This window comes from Pundamilia nyererei, unplaced genomic scaffold (genome assembly GCF_000239375.1).
Source record: "Pundamilia nyererei isolate P.nyererei 1_Seehausen unplaced genomic scaffold, PunNye1.0 scaffold00048, whole genome shotgun sequence".
Lineage (NCBI taxonomy): Eukaryota > Metazoa > Chordata > Actinopteri > Cichliformes > Cichlidae > Pundamilia > Pundamilia nyererei.
This window is the reverse complement of record NW_005187449.1, coordinates 2,657,726-2,674,361: the sequence shown is the minus strand read 5'-3', so window position 1 is coordinate 2,674,361 and position 16,636 is coordinate 2,657,726. Positions and strand designations below refer to the sequence as shown.

The following is a 16,636-nucleotide window of genomic DNA, read 5'->3' as shown; positions in this document are numbered from 1 at the left end:
GAAAAAGACGTTGGGAAAGTACAGACGTAGCTCATCCCACAGTGGGAGAAACAGTAGTGAAGCGTATGTATTCAGTAGATGGATGTCAAATAAAGCACTTTCAACCAGGAGTCAGGGCTTTGGGCCCAAGTGAGACCAACAGTTAGTTATCCATCGTTACCTTTCAGAAGTTGTTGACTTCCTTTTCTTCCACTTGTCTCATTCAGGGTCGTGGAAGGGTTGGATACAACCCCAGCTGCCATGGGGCAAGAGGCGGGTTACACCCTGGACAGGTCGTCAGTCTGTCAAAGGGCTAACTCAAAGACAGGCCACCATTCACAGTCTTTTCAAGCTGTTAGCGGATATTTTGTGTTTTTTCTGTCAGAAAACTTCTCCCTCGTGCAGTTGTTTCACAGCCTCACAGCAGAAAATCTATTCATGCAAGAACCTCGTAGCACCTGCAGTGGTGGAAATGTTCTGGTTTCAAGTTGCTTTGCTCCCTGAGGGACCGAGCTTTGAATTCTCCATCATAACAAAGTGCTTGAAGAAAGTGTGGAGCCATCTCTTCAAAAGCTGAACTAGAAGTACAACATCTTGGTTTTTAACTGACTTTAAAAATTATTAACATATTTTATTCTGAATTTACTGGTATTTAAATAATTTTTAGGTTCTCTTCTAAATTTAGCTAATTTCTAAGAGAATATTTTAAATATATATATTTTAGTCTATTCTTAAAATATTCTTGAGAGCTTGTCAGTGTTTATTTCCTACATTTTTCCTTTCGTATATTCATAACAGGTTTATTTTAATGTGTCCTGTTACTGAATCTGTTCTGAAATAAGACATAACTGTATGAGTGATAGGGGAAAAGGTAAAACTCTAGAACTGGAGTGTTTTCTCTGGTTAATGACGTTTGGTGACAAACAGCTTTATAAAATAGGAAAAAAAGGTCACATGACTACTCTTATCTAAAACGCTGCAGTCCAAAGTCAGATGATTTTGATTGGCCAGATATCTTAAATATAACCTTTCCCTGCTTCTATCAGCAGTCACATTGGTACTAATGACTGGACTCCACTGGCTCTGGTGACAGCCTTACACGCTCTGGCATGATAGGCTGTCACACATGAAGACTTGAAAATGAGTGGGAGGAGACTTTGACAGATGATGTGACATTCTTCTCTCCTTCTCCATACTTTCTCTGCCCAGTTCATCTTGGTTTCATCTCTCCAAAGATTTTTTCTCCCTCCAAGTCCACTCTGGCCTAGGAGGTGCAATGAGATGTTCAGCCTATGTAGCGGCAACAAATAAAAACTTGACAAGATTAGCTTGTCAACATTTTGCTTCGTATGTGCCATCTCCTCTGTTAGTTGTGAGAATGCTAAAATACAGTATCCACGCACAACCGTGGAGATGTTTAGCTGATTACAGAATCCATCTGTGGAGGGAAGGTAGAAATGAGCCAAGTAACAGTCAGCCAGCAAGAGAAAATCTGGCTGCTGGACAGACTTGTTGAAAATCTGTTTGCTTCACAGTGTGATGCACTGAGCGCCTCTCAAGTCATTTCTCAACTTGAAACTGCACCACCACACTGCTCTTAGCAACAACAGCTTCCTGACGTAAATGAATGTGAAGCATTGTGTCAATCTCAATAGATTAAAGTTTAGAATAACATGAAGCAGGTATGAATCCAGCAGGTGTGATGAATGAAGGGTTTCAGAAGCAGAAGGTCGCTGGTAGCGTGAGAGTCTCTTCAGACTTGTTCTGTATAAACAACTGAGATAAATGCTGAAGGTTCCCACTCAGTTTGTTTTTATCTTCTAAAGCAGAAATTAAATCAGACATTGTTGATATTGTACTCTGCAGTGGAGTTGACTCATAATTACACAACCTGTTTTCCTGGAAATTACATTGTGGTGTTTTGGTCTGTGTTTGAGGGACACATAACTGCTCTCTGGAGATTTTTCAAAAGTTTATTCCAAAAGGTTTCAGTAAGTTAACAAACACAGTTCTCACTACAGTTGCTTTATTGGTGTCTTGTTCTCTGACATTTTAGACGTTGATGGGGTTTCTTTACTTGAATGACTGAGCATGCAACAGTCAATCCTTCTTTAAAGGTTTAGGAAAAGATGATTTACCACTAAAAGCTCTGTTTTATTGGTTTTATGGACGATGACCCCTGTCAGAGGATAACCTAGAAAAATATGTAGTCCAGCCACTAAATATACTTATTTTTAATTAGAGTGATCTGATCCCAACCAACTAAATCTGCAGAAGCACGGCAGTTTTGGTGGGATGTGTTAATAGAGAGAGGAAATGAAACAAATAAACTATGTTAAAACACTGCACTGATAATGAAGCCACTCTTCTGTCTGGTAATTATCTTTTTGCATCAGCATGGATATATCCATAGATCTTCACATCTCTTTGAGTCACAGTATACTTGTGAGACTCAGGTGAAACTATCATATTCTCCTCTGCATGAAACTGAAAAATAACACCAGCAGAAACTCTGAGAATCATCTTTAGCTGAGTTGAACTTTGCTGCAGGTGACCTGTGATGACAGCTTCTGTTGTTCACAGTCACTGGATAAAAGCCAGACTTTAGAAAAGCATCTGTCCTGCTGGGATGATGTTGTGAATTGCAGGTTGAGGGCCCAAACTCAGGACTCTAAAAGTCAGGCAGAAAGTAACAAAAAATGGACCTTTTATTAAGTTGATGGAAAGTCACGCAACAAGGAAAAATCTAGCATTTCAGTGATTAGCCAGGCCACCGATGAAGGCAGGTAAACAGATGCTCTGACAAAGAACAAGAAGAGACAGGACTATTTATACACTCTGAGGGCTAATCAGGAGAGTTGAAAACAGCAGGGAAACAAGGGGCAACTGAACACAATCAAGGAAATGAATAGATAGAAAGTAAAAATCAAGACAGGGCATGGGAGAAATTGACAACAAGCAAAAGTAAGTAAAACAGGAAATAAGAGGACCAAACTTAACAAGGACAAGAAAACTCAGACACAATACATAGAGAGCCACAGGAACGCTGGAATAACAACTGAGGACATAGAGCTGTCGCTATAGAGCCAGCATTACTCAAATAATGGTAATTATTCAAGAAACATGAGGTTTTACTCTTGAAAACAGAAATTGAAAAACCTAAATGGAAGCTAATCCTGAAAAGCAGAATAAGGAACAAAATACAAAGACCGTCCCACATGTAGACTTGAAAACGAGTGGGAGGAGACTTCAGAACGGAAATCAAAAACCAAACATGATTTAATTTTGGCTGATCTCACATTGACGTTCTGACATGCCCGGAAAGCTTCCAGATGGGTCTCACGCTGATTTCTGGCACCGAATACTTTGTGATTTCATGTTGGATGTCAAACTTGCCCTGAGACAAGAAATAAAGATTTTAGATTCAATTTCACATCCTAACAGAGCACACGGCGTCTGCGTATATGGCCCAAAAATGTTGTATTTGGACACCCAAATTAAGACTTTCAAAAAAGGGCAACTTGTGTCACGATCTACCCTGAGAGCAGAAGATGATTCTCTCACTTCTTCTCACACTAAAACGATGTTTTCTGTTTGGGTTACATCTGTGCACCCCCATTTTAACCATCCTAAATACATCTGCATCATCTTGTACTTTATATCCATTTTTTGCCATCCAGCTTATTCAGCCTGGGGACACGGCTTCAAACTCTGAGCTCCTATATGACATAAATAAAAAATAAATGATTGCATTAATAAAACATGAAGTGCGCTACAGTGATATGATGTAAGATTTATGGGTGAGTGTGAGGTCCATGAATGAATCTTTGTGCAGACCAGTCCAAAATCCCCCTGAGCCCGTCTGTCAGTCACTGAATGTACAGCAGGGGAGAGAGACCAGGTTTGAGTCCTGAATATGAAACTGTACCGAGTCACAACGCAAATCTGTGACATGCTGGACGGGGTCACAGTGACACCAGCTCTGGAAAAAGTCTGCTTTTTATTAACATTCTGACAGTTTAACACAAGCAACAGCAGGACAGAGACTTAGTGCAGCATCTTTGTAGAGATGATTTTGTACAGAAGCAGGAGAGAGTCCCCCCCCCCCGGACAGATTTTAACTGCAGAAAGGAGCCAAAAAGTTTTCTTTCATACTCCTGCTCCTGTCTTGAGAGAAGAGAGGAATGAAACCAGAAAGGCCAAAAATCCATATCGAAATAAAACTGAAAAGCGATACTTTAGCGGTGAGCGCAGATCAGCTCGGCAGGGAATAAAATGAATGGCATCCATAAACCAGTGCTTTTGTAAAACAAGGGAATCCATTTCTTTACATGCTGTGGATGATGCTGACCTGACAAACACATTTAATTCTTTTTTTCCTCATTTTTAAAAAGATCTGACTTCTTAAATAATGTTTCCAGGCTGAGGGAGCCTCTCACACCTCGAATGAGTCATAATCATAAAAGATGAGGTTGTTCATGATTGATGTCAGATTAGATCCACTGCAGTTTGTTTGTCATTCTAGACAGAGCACATAAGCATCTTGGAAAACCAAAATCTCACATGAGCATTTTGATTTGCAGATAAAGCCCCTGTGGATCAGAATACATTACACTTTTTAACTGATAGCATTCAGCAGGTTTCTGTAACTGGTTGTCTGTGGCTTTCCACAAGCCTGTGTTCCTTCTCCTCTGCCTCTATCATCTACACCAGGGGTGGGGAACTCCAGGCCTCAAGGGCCGGTGTCCTGCAGATTTTAGATGTGTCCTTGATCCAACACAGCTGATTTAAATGGCTAAATGACCTCCTCAGCATGCCTTGAAGTTCTCCAGAGGCCTGGTGATGAACTAATATTTTGATTCAGGAGTGTTGACCCAGGGTATTGTTTAAAAACCTGCAGGACACTGGCTCTTGAGGCCTGGAGGTCCCAACCCCTGATCTACACGGATAGCTACAAACTTGTGGGAGCCAAGTTAAGATAGTTCATATGTTTTAGTATTTATATTTCGCTGTTGTTAAGCTTGTTTGTGTAATTAATAATTTAGGAAGTAAATGCATGTTTATGGTGGAACTAAAATTATTTTATTGCTGTGTTGGTTTGGTTACGTAGTACCATGAATACATGTGCCTTAAAGACTCGTGTTTATAGTAAAATCCGGGCATCACGGATGTATGCAAATTAGGGCATGTGGTGCGGGAGGGGGGAGAGAGAAAAAGAGTTAACACGGCATAAGCTATACGCGGCCGCAGGGTAGAACAGAGCCACACGGTTTTCCTACCGTAGTAGGTTATTTTGTTGAGGATAAGTTAAACCTGACCACTCCTGTAAGATGCAAACTGTGGAAAAAATTTTTTGTTACATCTTTTCACATCGGAGTCCCGTGGAGTTATTTTTCCTCTTCAAACTGACGTACACGAGTGAAGCACGGGAAAACTGGTCTCACGGCTTATACAAAACTTCTTGGCCATTTTCTGATGGCCATGCAGTCTCCTCTTCAGGGTTCACCGTGAGGTCATAGTGGTGTTCTGCCTGCACTGCTCAGGTGGTGTAATGAAAACTTGTTGACCTTAATGTGATTAATACTAAGAAAATAATCAATGATTTCCAGAATAACAGCAGTACGCCAAAAGCTGGAATCATACACCGCGGAAAAGTCTAAATTGCGGATACTCGGAAATAAATATCAGCGTAAATCCGATGCAGACAAAGTCAGTGATTAAACAAGGAAAACAAAGAATTTACTTGTTGCACACTATTTCTTACCATTTCTAAAAATATCTTGTGTCATTTCTTTATTATTTTACAGAAAGTCTTAACATTTTCTTTCATGTGCTGCAGTGGGCTTTCTGTGAAGGACAGGGACAATCTCAATAGCATTGGGAAACTCCAAGATCAAAGATCTCAGCTCCATTTGGGAGAAAGTAAAAAGGTTTCATTCATTGATCTGAGCATGCTCTTTCACATGAATATGTTTTATTGCCCTCAGGTCAGTGCTATCATGCAGCCTTTAGAAAAACAAAGCACTTCTCAAATTCTTTCATACTTTCTTCTATTCGGCTGATAAATGTCAAGAGAGGCTCTTTGTTTTTATTCATCTGGTTATGAATAGGTTGATGTGTGGAGTTCTGCTCGGAGACCACAACGTCAAGCTGCTCACTGGCAAACTGAATGTTGAATGCTAGACTTCTATATTATGTTCTATATTATTTATAAGTGTTTATTTTATTTTTTCTTTAATCTATTTCATTTATCTATCCATTATAATGCTGGACTGACAAACAGAATTGCCCATTGTGGAATAAATTATGTTTTCTGAATCTGAATCTTTATTTTAAATTTGGTTATGGTACCCTAGACCAGCGGTCTCCAACCTTTTTTGCACCACGGACCGGTTTATGCCCGACAATATTTTCACGGACCGGCCTTTAAGGTGTCGCGGATAAATACAACAAAATAAAACTAGTATTGGTACCGAAAAAAAGACGATTTATTCATAACATACGTGAAAAGACTGAGGAAAACAGAGTTAACGATAAAAACAATAACAAAATAACGCTGAAAACCGATAAAAACCCTGAAAACCATACATTTCAGACCTGAGCCTCAACTCTCGCGGCCTGGTACCGGTCCGAGGCCCGGGGGTTGGGGACCACTGCCCTAGACGAACCACAGCATGGCCAACTAATATCATGCCTTATGCTCATAGCTTTTCACAGTGACAGTTAACTGGAACACCTGAATAATTACCACAGACTGAACATAAACATGGTCACAAGTCAGTATGTTTATTTCATAACCAAGAATAAACCTCTGTGGCTGAAACACAGAGCTAAAAAGTGCCAAAAACTGAAGTTCATTGATGGACACTTGCTGCCTCCAAAAGTGAGTCAGTCTGGATAGGCTCCCAAGTATTGCAGCTGAAATAAACATTCTTACATTTTGATATAAAAACTGTTATTTCATAAATGTCATGGTTCCTGGGTTGTTGATCCAGTTTTTCTAGTTTGCTGTTCTCTGTCTTCAGTTATCTTTTTGGTTATGTGGGTCCTAGGTCTAGGTTCTTGGTTATGATTTAGTCCTCGAGTTTCAGTTCATGTCTTTTTTCACTTAGTATTCTGCCTTGGGTTATTTGGTGTAGTGTCTTGTTGTTTTTCTTGACTTTCCCCTTGTTTTCCATTTCCATGGAAGTTTTCCTGGGTGTAGTTGTTCTCAGGTTTTGTTACTTTCTGTTTTATTTTGTCCCCCTGTCTTGTTAGATTCTGTTCAGCTGTGTCTCATTTTCCCCAGTGTGTCCTTTCTTTCTAACTACCTCATGTGTCTATTTAAGGCCTCAGTTTTCCAAAGGTCTTTGTTTTTCTTCATGGTGCACCCCTCTGGGGGTGTTTCTTTTGGCTCAAAAGATGCATGTCTGGCTCAGTTTTGCTTTGTATTTTCTGTGAGTTCTAGCAATTAAGCTATCCTTTCCTGTCTGCTACATAGCGTATCATGACAAAAATCTCTTATTTTACTTTTGCTAAGGTCTAAGGTTTGAGCTAACAGGTGCGGTTGTTTAATTTAGCTAATTGAAGTCACTGTACTGTATTAATGCTGTTTGTTTGGCAAATACTGCTTGCTGGAGTTTTAATGAGTGAATTTTCTGGATGTTATTTCTGTTACGTAGCATTAATGTGCCAGTGTCTGTCTGTATGATGCAAGTGTTCAGTTGATAGATATTGCTAACCAACCTTGCTAATATTCCAGACTGATTTGAGGCAAACTGGTTCACAGGTTCAACATTTTAGCCCTATAGTTTTAGGCAGGACTCAGACATGCTTTAGAAGTTATCAGTAAAATCTGAAAATCGTTTCTGAAAACCTACAGGAAATGTGTGGCATGAACTGCAGTATTGTAACCTCAAGAAAATAAAAGCTGACTCTTTTCACCTTGGTGGGTTAAAGCAACTTATCGATAATGTTTTTTAATTGGAGGAAGGAAGACAGAGCAGCTCCTTTCAGGTCAAATGAAACTATTAAAAAAATTGTTATTTAACTTTATGCTATCAAACTAGTGGACAAGGGTGGTCTTAATGGGACAGATCAAAGTGACATCTGATATAACCTCTAAATGCCTCAGACAGCATTTCACAATTTCTTTTCACTATTTCAGCAGGTGATAATCCAGGGACAAGCTAAAACAAAAGGATCCCTTTGTCCTCTGAATAGCAGGGAATGCGATGGGATGTTAGATCAATTTCCAAAGACAACTAGTGTCAAGAGAAATCAAAATAATCAATCAAAAATTGAACCTTGGGGTACACCACAGATTTCAGATAATGATGAAAATTAAAACCAACTCAGTGTGGCAAAGTTAATGCAAACCTGTGCTTCAAGAAGGGCTATCAAAATAGCATCATCAACACATGTTAAAAACCAAAAAGTTTAACTTTGATGCAGAGAAAGCACAGAACGTGGTGATATAAAGTGGAACTTCTTCCACTTCTTGTTTCTCTGTAGATGTGTTTTGCTTATTTGTATTTTCCCCACCTAAAGTCAGCAGTCTCATAGAACTCTATCAAAACTAACAGCCGTCCTCATCCAGCTAGAGAGAAATAACAAACTGGATCTGCCTTCTTCAAAAGACTGGTTAAATATTGTTGGAGAAATCTATGCAATGGAAAAAATGACTTACATTTTCAGATTAAAGGAAGATATTTTTGTTGCTAAGTGGGAAAAGTGGACATTTTATGGCACCAAGAAAAAGAACAAAACATTTAAGGTCTATAACTCTGTATATCTATTGATGCATGCCCGTATAAAAGTACGTATATAAGCTGGAGTATGTATGCTGCGGAGTAAAGGCAGGCATGCATACGGTAGTTGATTAGAATTGGCACCCACACCTTTTGTTTGCTTTAGTTCTGTTTGTTTTGACTGTGTGCTTGCATGGTTATTTCTCCTGTAATGCAATACATGTTTATGTTTAAACTGTGACAAAACTATCAATAAAAATTACAGTGTCAAAAAAAAAAATTGCTGTGTCCCTGTCAGCTGAATGACTGATCTGCTTGGCCTAATGAGGAATTTAAAATTCAGCTCCACGATTACACATAAAGAATAATTGTGATTAGTGTGACAAAGTACTATTGCGTCCCCTCCCCTGCCACCCGATGGATGATGTGGTTTCTCATTAAGTAACAAAGAGACTGGAGCCACTAATGCCAGCAAAAGAAAATGATGTGGTTATTAAATGATTTATGTTTGCATTCAGTGCGAAAATATGAAGTGTGATCAATGGTTAATGCAGTAATGATTTTTAGTCTTTGCACAGTGGCAGGACCTTGATGTCTAATTTGAAATTGTGTTTTCATAGAAATAGTTAAATAGTTTTTTTTTAGTATTCTGTTCATTTTGCAGAATAATACAAAATCATTTCAGGGCTGAATCCTTCAGTCCCTCGCATCCACTGTTGGACTTCCTCCTCACGGCCACAGGTTGGACTAAACTGCTTCTACTGCACAGGGAAGCAATACACCATTGGAGGTGTACTCTTCAGACCTGCTGCAAAGTGCTTCACCTGTGTTTGTATGAGTTTGATGAAGACTAACAGGGTCGGGGGTACCGCTTACCTTCAGCAATGAGCCCATTTTTTTCAGCATTGTTTGCTTCAGTAGAGGGAGACTCTTTACAGGCACCGCACGGAGGAATGCGTCATTGTGCTTGCATTAGCTCTGTTTCCAGCTGTTTTATGACCATTTTCAAATAGAATATGAAAGACGTTTTAATGCTTTGCTGATGTGGAAAAGCTGGAATATCTTGATAAGCATAAAAACAAAAGTTACAAGATTTGTGTTGAGCACATGTTTTCTTTAAGTGATCTCTTCTTGTGGAAGGTTTTAATGTCACACAAGGAGCATCATCAACAGTTTATCTGATGCACATATGAAAGTAGTGGATAGAGAATATAAATACATTTAAATGAAAAAGCATTGTGTTTATTGTCCTTTTTCTTTAGCCTTCATTACATGTTTAGCTACAACACTCTGATTAAACATACCAAGGAAAGAAATACACTCTTTGTTGAACATATTTTAACATTTTAACTGTCTCTGATGGGTGTGGTGTTAATGCTCCTATGTGTTTGTTGCTTGTGTTTGCTTTTGATTGTGATGCACTCTTTGTCTTTAAGTGTCAAGTTCTTTGTGTGTCTCTATTCTGTCATTTTGCCTATGTTAAGTGTTTTCATGTGTCTGCACTGTCCTGGTTAGTTATAGTTCCTCACCTCCTGTTTTGTTTTGGTAGTCTTTTGAGCTCCTGTGTGGATTTTCTTTAGCTGATTGTTCACTCAGTACTGTGAGTTCATATTTGTCTTCATTCATAGATGATTTGTAACTCTGAGCCTAGGTGTTGTAGCACTAACGGGTCTAATCTTGTTGCCCTTATTGGAACACAGTTTTACTCTTGATTTTGGTGTTGCATTCTAAAACAGATTGTTAGTAATTGTAAAGTGTGCCTGATATGAGACCTGACCATCCTCAGCATTATAATGATGAGGTCTAACAATATTGCAGTGGCTAATCTTAATTATCACTATGAGTTCTTTCTGATGAATATGTTCTCATCAAAGAGGTTGAAGAGGTAAATACTGATGTGTAGAAAGTGTGAAATGTAAAAAAATAAAGTATATATATCTATATCTCAATATATCTATCTGAGGGTTGTAAATATTTAGACGTAAACAGTAGGTCAAATTATATTATTTGCATCTTAGACTGATAAGAGTTCATTTCATTGTTCAGATGAGGTGCATCTCTCTTAACGTTATTATCTTCCAGTTTCACTGGGATGTTAATCTGTCTGTGCAGTGCAATCATCAAATGCATGACAGCGGCAGATAGGAAGTTGAAACTACTTTTAAAAACAGGTAGAAATGACCGAGGGGCAAAGTGAGTGGATGAGCTTCAGTCAGTGTGAGAGTGGCAGGAATCAGAAGTGAGTGGAGAAAAAGGGCAGGAGAAAAGTCAAGAAACAGGCAGGGAGGCAAAACCTGGCAGCTGATCAGAGAGGAAAGGACACCGAAGCTGCAGCAGGTATATGATAACAGAGAGCCAGGAGTATGTGATTATCATTGAGATAATGTTGTCAGACACCAGAAGCCAATGAAAACGCCTGCAGATGTCTCACATTGTCCTTTGGAAGTTGGATAAAATGAACACCAACTTGAAACATTTGACATCATTCCTCCAACCAGCAGCTACACAGCAAACAGAGTTAACCCCTGAATTATTTAGTTGATGTTTACAGTCATTTAAATAAATTCCCACCCTTCAAACAAGCCTTAAAGTATGAATATTTTAGCTGTTATGACTACAAAAGCAAATCTCCATGTTTCTTCATCCCTGTGTGCAGAGACTGAGACATACAGCTATGTGAAAACAGTTTTCAGTTTCTTTGTCTCTGTGTAGACAAAGACACCCTTACTGTAAGGAGGGAGCAAATACCTGTAAATGCATTTGGTTAGTTGATCCTTAACAGGCATAAGTAAAACTGTAAATGTTTTTGCAGTTTGCTGATCTGGAGTGTTTAGGTGTGTTTTAACATAATGCCGCAGAAAAGTGAGCTTGAATTCGTCCACAGTGATGTGATGGACTGAAAACAAATCTAAAAGTTATTGATGCTAAACATAAATCTACAAATGACTGAAAAATGTTGTGTTCTGCAGTCTTGAGACTGAAGAAGTCACTTGGATGAGAGACAAAATGTTTCTCCCGCTGAAAATGCTACGTCCAGATGAACAGAATCAACTTTGTGCGATTTCCTTAGCTGGATGGCTGGGCATGTTACAATTACATGGACAATTACTGCATCATTGGAATGAGGGGAGTTTGGAAGGTGTGAGGAATCAGGTAGCTGAAAATGGGAAGAATGAAAAGACTGGAGAGGAGCAGTGAGGGAGCGAGCTACTTGTGGAGAAAGTTTAAGACTTTAAGTTTGCTGCTGTTACCCTGATGTTTCATCAGTGTCCACAATGAAGAGCAGCTTGTGCCCGTTTTAAAGTGTAAACTGGGCTGTAAATGTTTTTCTTTCACATAAGATTTTAAATAAGTTAACTGTTTTTGTTACCTGGGTACATGTAAAGTGTTTTATCATGTTCTTATTGTTTTATTCCATAAACGTTTTACTGACATTTCCCCCCATCCCTTGCAGGTATAAGGCCATAGTAAACCCCATGGACATCCAGACATCCAGCGCTGTCTTCTGGACGTGTCTGAAAGCTGTTTCTATCTGGCTGCTTTCCGTCCTGCTGGCTGTTCCTGAGGCTATTTTCTCCCAAGTCGTCTCCATGCAGGTACCATAACGTACATCCACTCCTGCAAACAGTACTAGTATTATAAGTTTCAAGTTTTATTGTCATATACAGACAAACAGTGTAGCCACATTTACCCATAATGAAATTCTTTGGCTCATTCTCCTCAGCTTTACATGAACAAGGCAACAACAACTACAACTACAGCAACAAATAACGAAATACTAAACTATAAAATATTAAGAGAATTTAAGACAGTTATTTGGTATTTACATTTTGTGCAAAAAAACTTGCGCAGTGAGGATTTTAAAGTGGTTAAAGTGACAGTGTGTGTAGAGTCCAGTAGTTGTAGTGAGTGTGTAATAGTGTGTGCAGAATGTCAGCAGTCCAATAGCCTGATGGCTTGTGGGTAGAAACTATCTCTGTGTCTGCTAGTGCGGGTCTGAATGCTCCTGAACCACCACCTATCATCATCAATTTCAGGAGCGGGACCACGCCTCATTCACGCCCCTTCCGGCCTCAGGCTATATATATATTCATGCCCCCCCCTTTTTGTCCCTTCTCTTCTCATTTTCCTTCTTTCACTTCTCGTTAATACATAGAGTTTGACAGACCACGTGACTTTCGCGCATTGCATGTCGGAAACTCGTGGCAAAACAATCCAAGTACCGCATCAAACGCAAGCATTTGCAGCACCGCAAAACGTTCACTCTCCGGTTCCAATACCTTCTTGCTTTTTCTTTGTGCCCCAAAAAAGTTATGTACACAACAAAGGAGAACAATGCCGGTCCGTACAAAGACAGACTTTATGAAAAGTCAAAGAAAAGATACGAGGAAAAAATCAATCGAGTGAAAGGGTTAGACCCGTACGAGCACACAGAGTGGACAAAATACGTTAGCGTGCTGCCCAACTTTCACCATGCTCAGATTTATAATTATACAGTTCTTGGAGTGAGTGCATACACTCATGAAGTTTAGTTACGTCAGGTCACGCAACAAGCCCAGGTACAGTTTACCGACGGATGGGTACAGGAGCTTGAAATGCACCGTGTAGAACGAAAGACCATCGTACATATCATAAGTTTACCAGTCTCACAAATCGTCGTCATAAATACACATTCGTTAACCGTTTATTAATAGGACCTTTGAGCTCAATGGTAATTAATTAGTAGTGGAAATAATTTCTGGTACGTGTTACAGAAATGTAGCAGTGACAATAATATTGTGTGCTGTAATCGCACTGGGCAATTAGTGATACAAAACAACTATTTTATCCTGTGAATAAAAGTATATGTTTTTGTCAATGTACCATGGTGATAACAGAAGCGAAACGCAATATTGTGTCAGGACAATTCACTATTTATGCACAATAAACAAAGGATCATAGCGTGACAATTTCTGTTCAGCGCCAGACTTGCTTGTAACCTATATCACCAATTATGTTAAGAAAAATGATGTATTAACTACTACAAAACTAGGACCTTTGTGTAAATGCTTGGAGCAGACTAACCTGTGAGCTGGAGTGTTCTGAGACGTTATATTTGGTCTTTGAATGGCTGCAATCCAGGCCATCCGTCGCTTCTTCGGAAACATGGCTCAAACAATTTCTCTTCAACGACGTAATCCGATAACAACTGATCTCTTTACCCGTCGGCTTCCAGTGGCTGTCATGCAACCGGCTATTGCAGTTAATAATACAACAGCTTCTTGACATTTTTGTGTTTCTTTTTATCGCTGTGTAACTGAGTTCAATTGAAAGCCTGCGTGCGCTAGTACCTCTTGCCACGAGTTCCCAGAATCCTTTGCGGTTTTACCCCTGAATGACGTCACATTCTCAATCTCTATGGGGATCTGCCCGGCCCGGGAGCCGCTGCCAGTCCCCTTCGAGGCCTTCCCCAAACCGCAGCACCAGTTCATAGTTCATCGCTTATCGTTACTGAGGATGTGGTCCCAGCTAGTGAAGTACTAGTACATGTATTAGAAAATTCTGCACTGGCCTCAGCATCAGACCCTCTGGAGAGAAATGTGCAATGTCATTGGAGGGTAAAACGCTGCAGAATAATGTGGTAAACGTTTCACTTTACAGTCCATGTTCCCCTCCTTTACCCGAACACGTCTTCACACTCCCCTCTTGCCCCAGTGGCCACAGGCTGGGCATCGATCTGCTGCGTTTTCGTGCTGGGATGGTGGATGACGAGAGCTGATGAAATGTCTCTGCTCGCTGATGTAAGAAACGTATTAGGGCAATCTCACGCAGGGTGACACAAAACAACCAGGATCGTTGTTTCTGAGCGATTTATAGAATATTAACGTGCTGCGTTTCCTCTGTCATAGGAAACATTTAGTTTGTGTACCTGCTGCGTCCACGCTGTTGGAAACGAGTTTCTGCTTTTCATTCTGCCCCCTCCCATCCTGTATTTGTTATTTGTTTCCTTCTTGCTTCATTTCTCTTCACTGATTTTCTTTCTCTGTTTATCTGTTCCCTTTTTATTTCTCCTCCCTCGTCTTCATCACACTGAATACTTTTCTACATAATCTCCTCCTCTCCATCTCCTTGTTTCATTTCCTCATTCTTCCTTCAGCACTTCTTGGACATATTATTCATCTTAATGTGTCTAAGAACAAAAACACTTTCTGTTTTATTTCCTTTCCACTCCTCTCTTTTCCTTGCCGTCTCCTTCTTGTCCTCTCTCCTTTCCTAATTTCCTCTCCTTGTTTCCTCTCAGGGTCACAGGGACAACACAAATGTCACCTTTGTGAACTGCGTGCCCTACCCGCTGTCCAATCAGATGCATCCTAAGATCCACTCAGTGATGATCTTCCTGGTTTACTTCCTCATCCCTCTGGCCATCATCTCTGTGTACTACTACCACATTGCCCGCACGCTCATCAAGAGTGCCCATGACATGCCGGGGGAAGTCAGCGAGCACACCAAGAGACAGGTGACTGCTGGATGATGAGTAAATGAGTGAATGAGTGTCACGTTGTGCCATGGAGAATTTCTCTGGACCACAAAGAAAACATAAAGCTGTGAAGTCACGCAGGAGCAAAGTGAGTTAATAGCCTCCTGTGATTTGTGAATCTTGGGGGAGATAAAGCTTCTGTAGTTATGTTTAGGTGAGATCGACTCGGACGTGATGCTTTTTGCACCCACACCTCCCGTTCTCGGCAGCTTTGGAGGCCTCGGTAAACAGCTTGGTCACGAGGGAGGCTCGGCGCAGGGCCTGCGCCAGCCGAAATGAGTTATCACTTTACACAAGCTTGATCTTCACAGATGGAGGAGAGGTCAGGCGGAGGGGAAGGCTGAATTATTAAAGCCCAACCAGCAGCAGGTCAGATCAGGTGTACACACTCGGTGAAGGAGTGGCAGAGCTGGGAGTCCCTGCTGTGTCTCCAGAGCATATGCTGACAATAATCAGTGCTGATGGAAAGTCCAGTTTAATGTTCTTCATCACTCTGATGCAATCAGAGTCTGGTCATACTCACCACTCTTTCTCTTGAAAAGAAAAGTTTTTACTTCCTGTCTTTCCAGCCATCAGTCAGAACCGACACTTCCTGGAGGTTTTCCACATTAAAAGCCTGATTCTATGCGCCATCTGTAAGTCTTTTATTTTCCGTGAACTGTCTGTGCTGAGTGCAGTCAGTCACACCGTGAGTAGAGCTGTTAGCATTGCAGAACCACTGACAGAGCTGACAGAGCCTGAGACAAGGTTTGTTTTGTTCTTTGGAGATTTGACTGGACAAAAACATTCAGATCAAACTCCGGCAGCTCTGACGCGCTTAATGTTGACTTTTTCTCTTCTCAGTAAGACTTTACCTGGAGTCACTGTGAAGGTTTCACTCATTTCAAGTGACAGAAATGGACGTTTCAAAGAAACTACATCAGACTAAACACACAAACTGGAGTTTATAAAGGTATAATGTGGGACAGAAATGTGTGTATCTCATGCATACTTCAGACTACATGCTGCTTTCACTCAGTTTGTGTTTCTGTAATCAGAGTTTCTCAATGTCTCAGATCTCTCTCGACTTTGCATTTTTCTAATCACATTTAACTTCCGCTCAACTTGATTCGCCTCACTCTGGATCTGAACTGTGGTTGTTAAAACTTAGCCTGAGACGTGACAGTGACTGGCCTCAGACTTGGTCTGAGATCCCACTGAGCTCAGACTAATGACTTTGTCTCTGGGAGCAATGCGTGTTCAGCAGGATTGGTGTTGCAAGCTGATATAAAGGCTAAGAAGTTGTGCTCCCTCTGCTCATTTTTGTTTGTAGTCATACTATAAATCTAGTTTCATAAAAAGGAAAAACAAATAAGTAAATAAATCAACACAAAATTATAGCCAGTGATTTTTAGTTTGAGAGGAGTAATGA

General features: G+C 40.2%; 1 protein-coding gene across 1 annotated transcript in view; it reads left to right on the top strand.

Moving 5' to 3' along the window:
- The window catches only part of nmbr (neuromedin B receptor), an 83,304-nt gene that overhangs the window by 27,591 nt on the left and 39,077 nt on the right, over positions 1 to 16,636 (top strand). The window contains exons 2-3 of the mRNA XM_005732772.1: positions 12,163 to 12,304; positions 14,989 to 15,204. Coding sequence (XP_005732829.1) covers positions 12,163 to 12,304; positions 14,989 to 15,204 — 358 coding nt within the window. The remainder of the gene's footprint in view (positions 1 to 12,162; positions 12,305 to 14,988; positions 15,205 to 16,636) is intronic.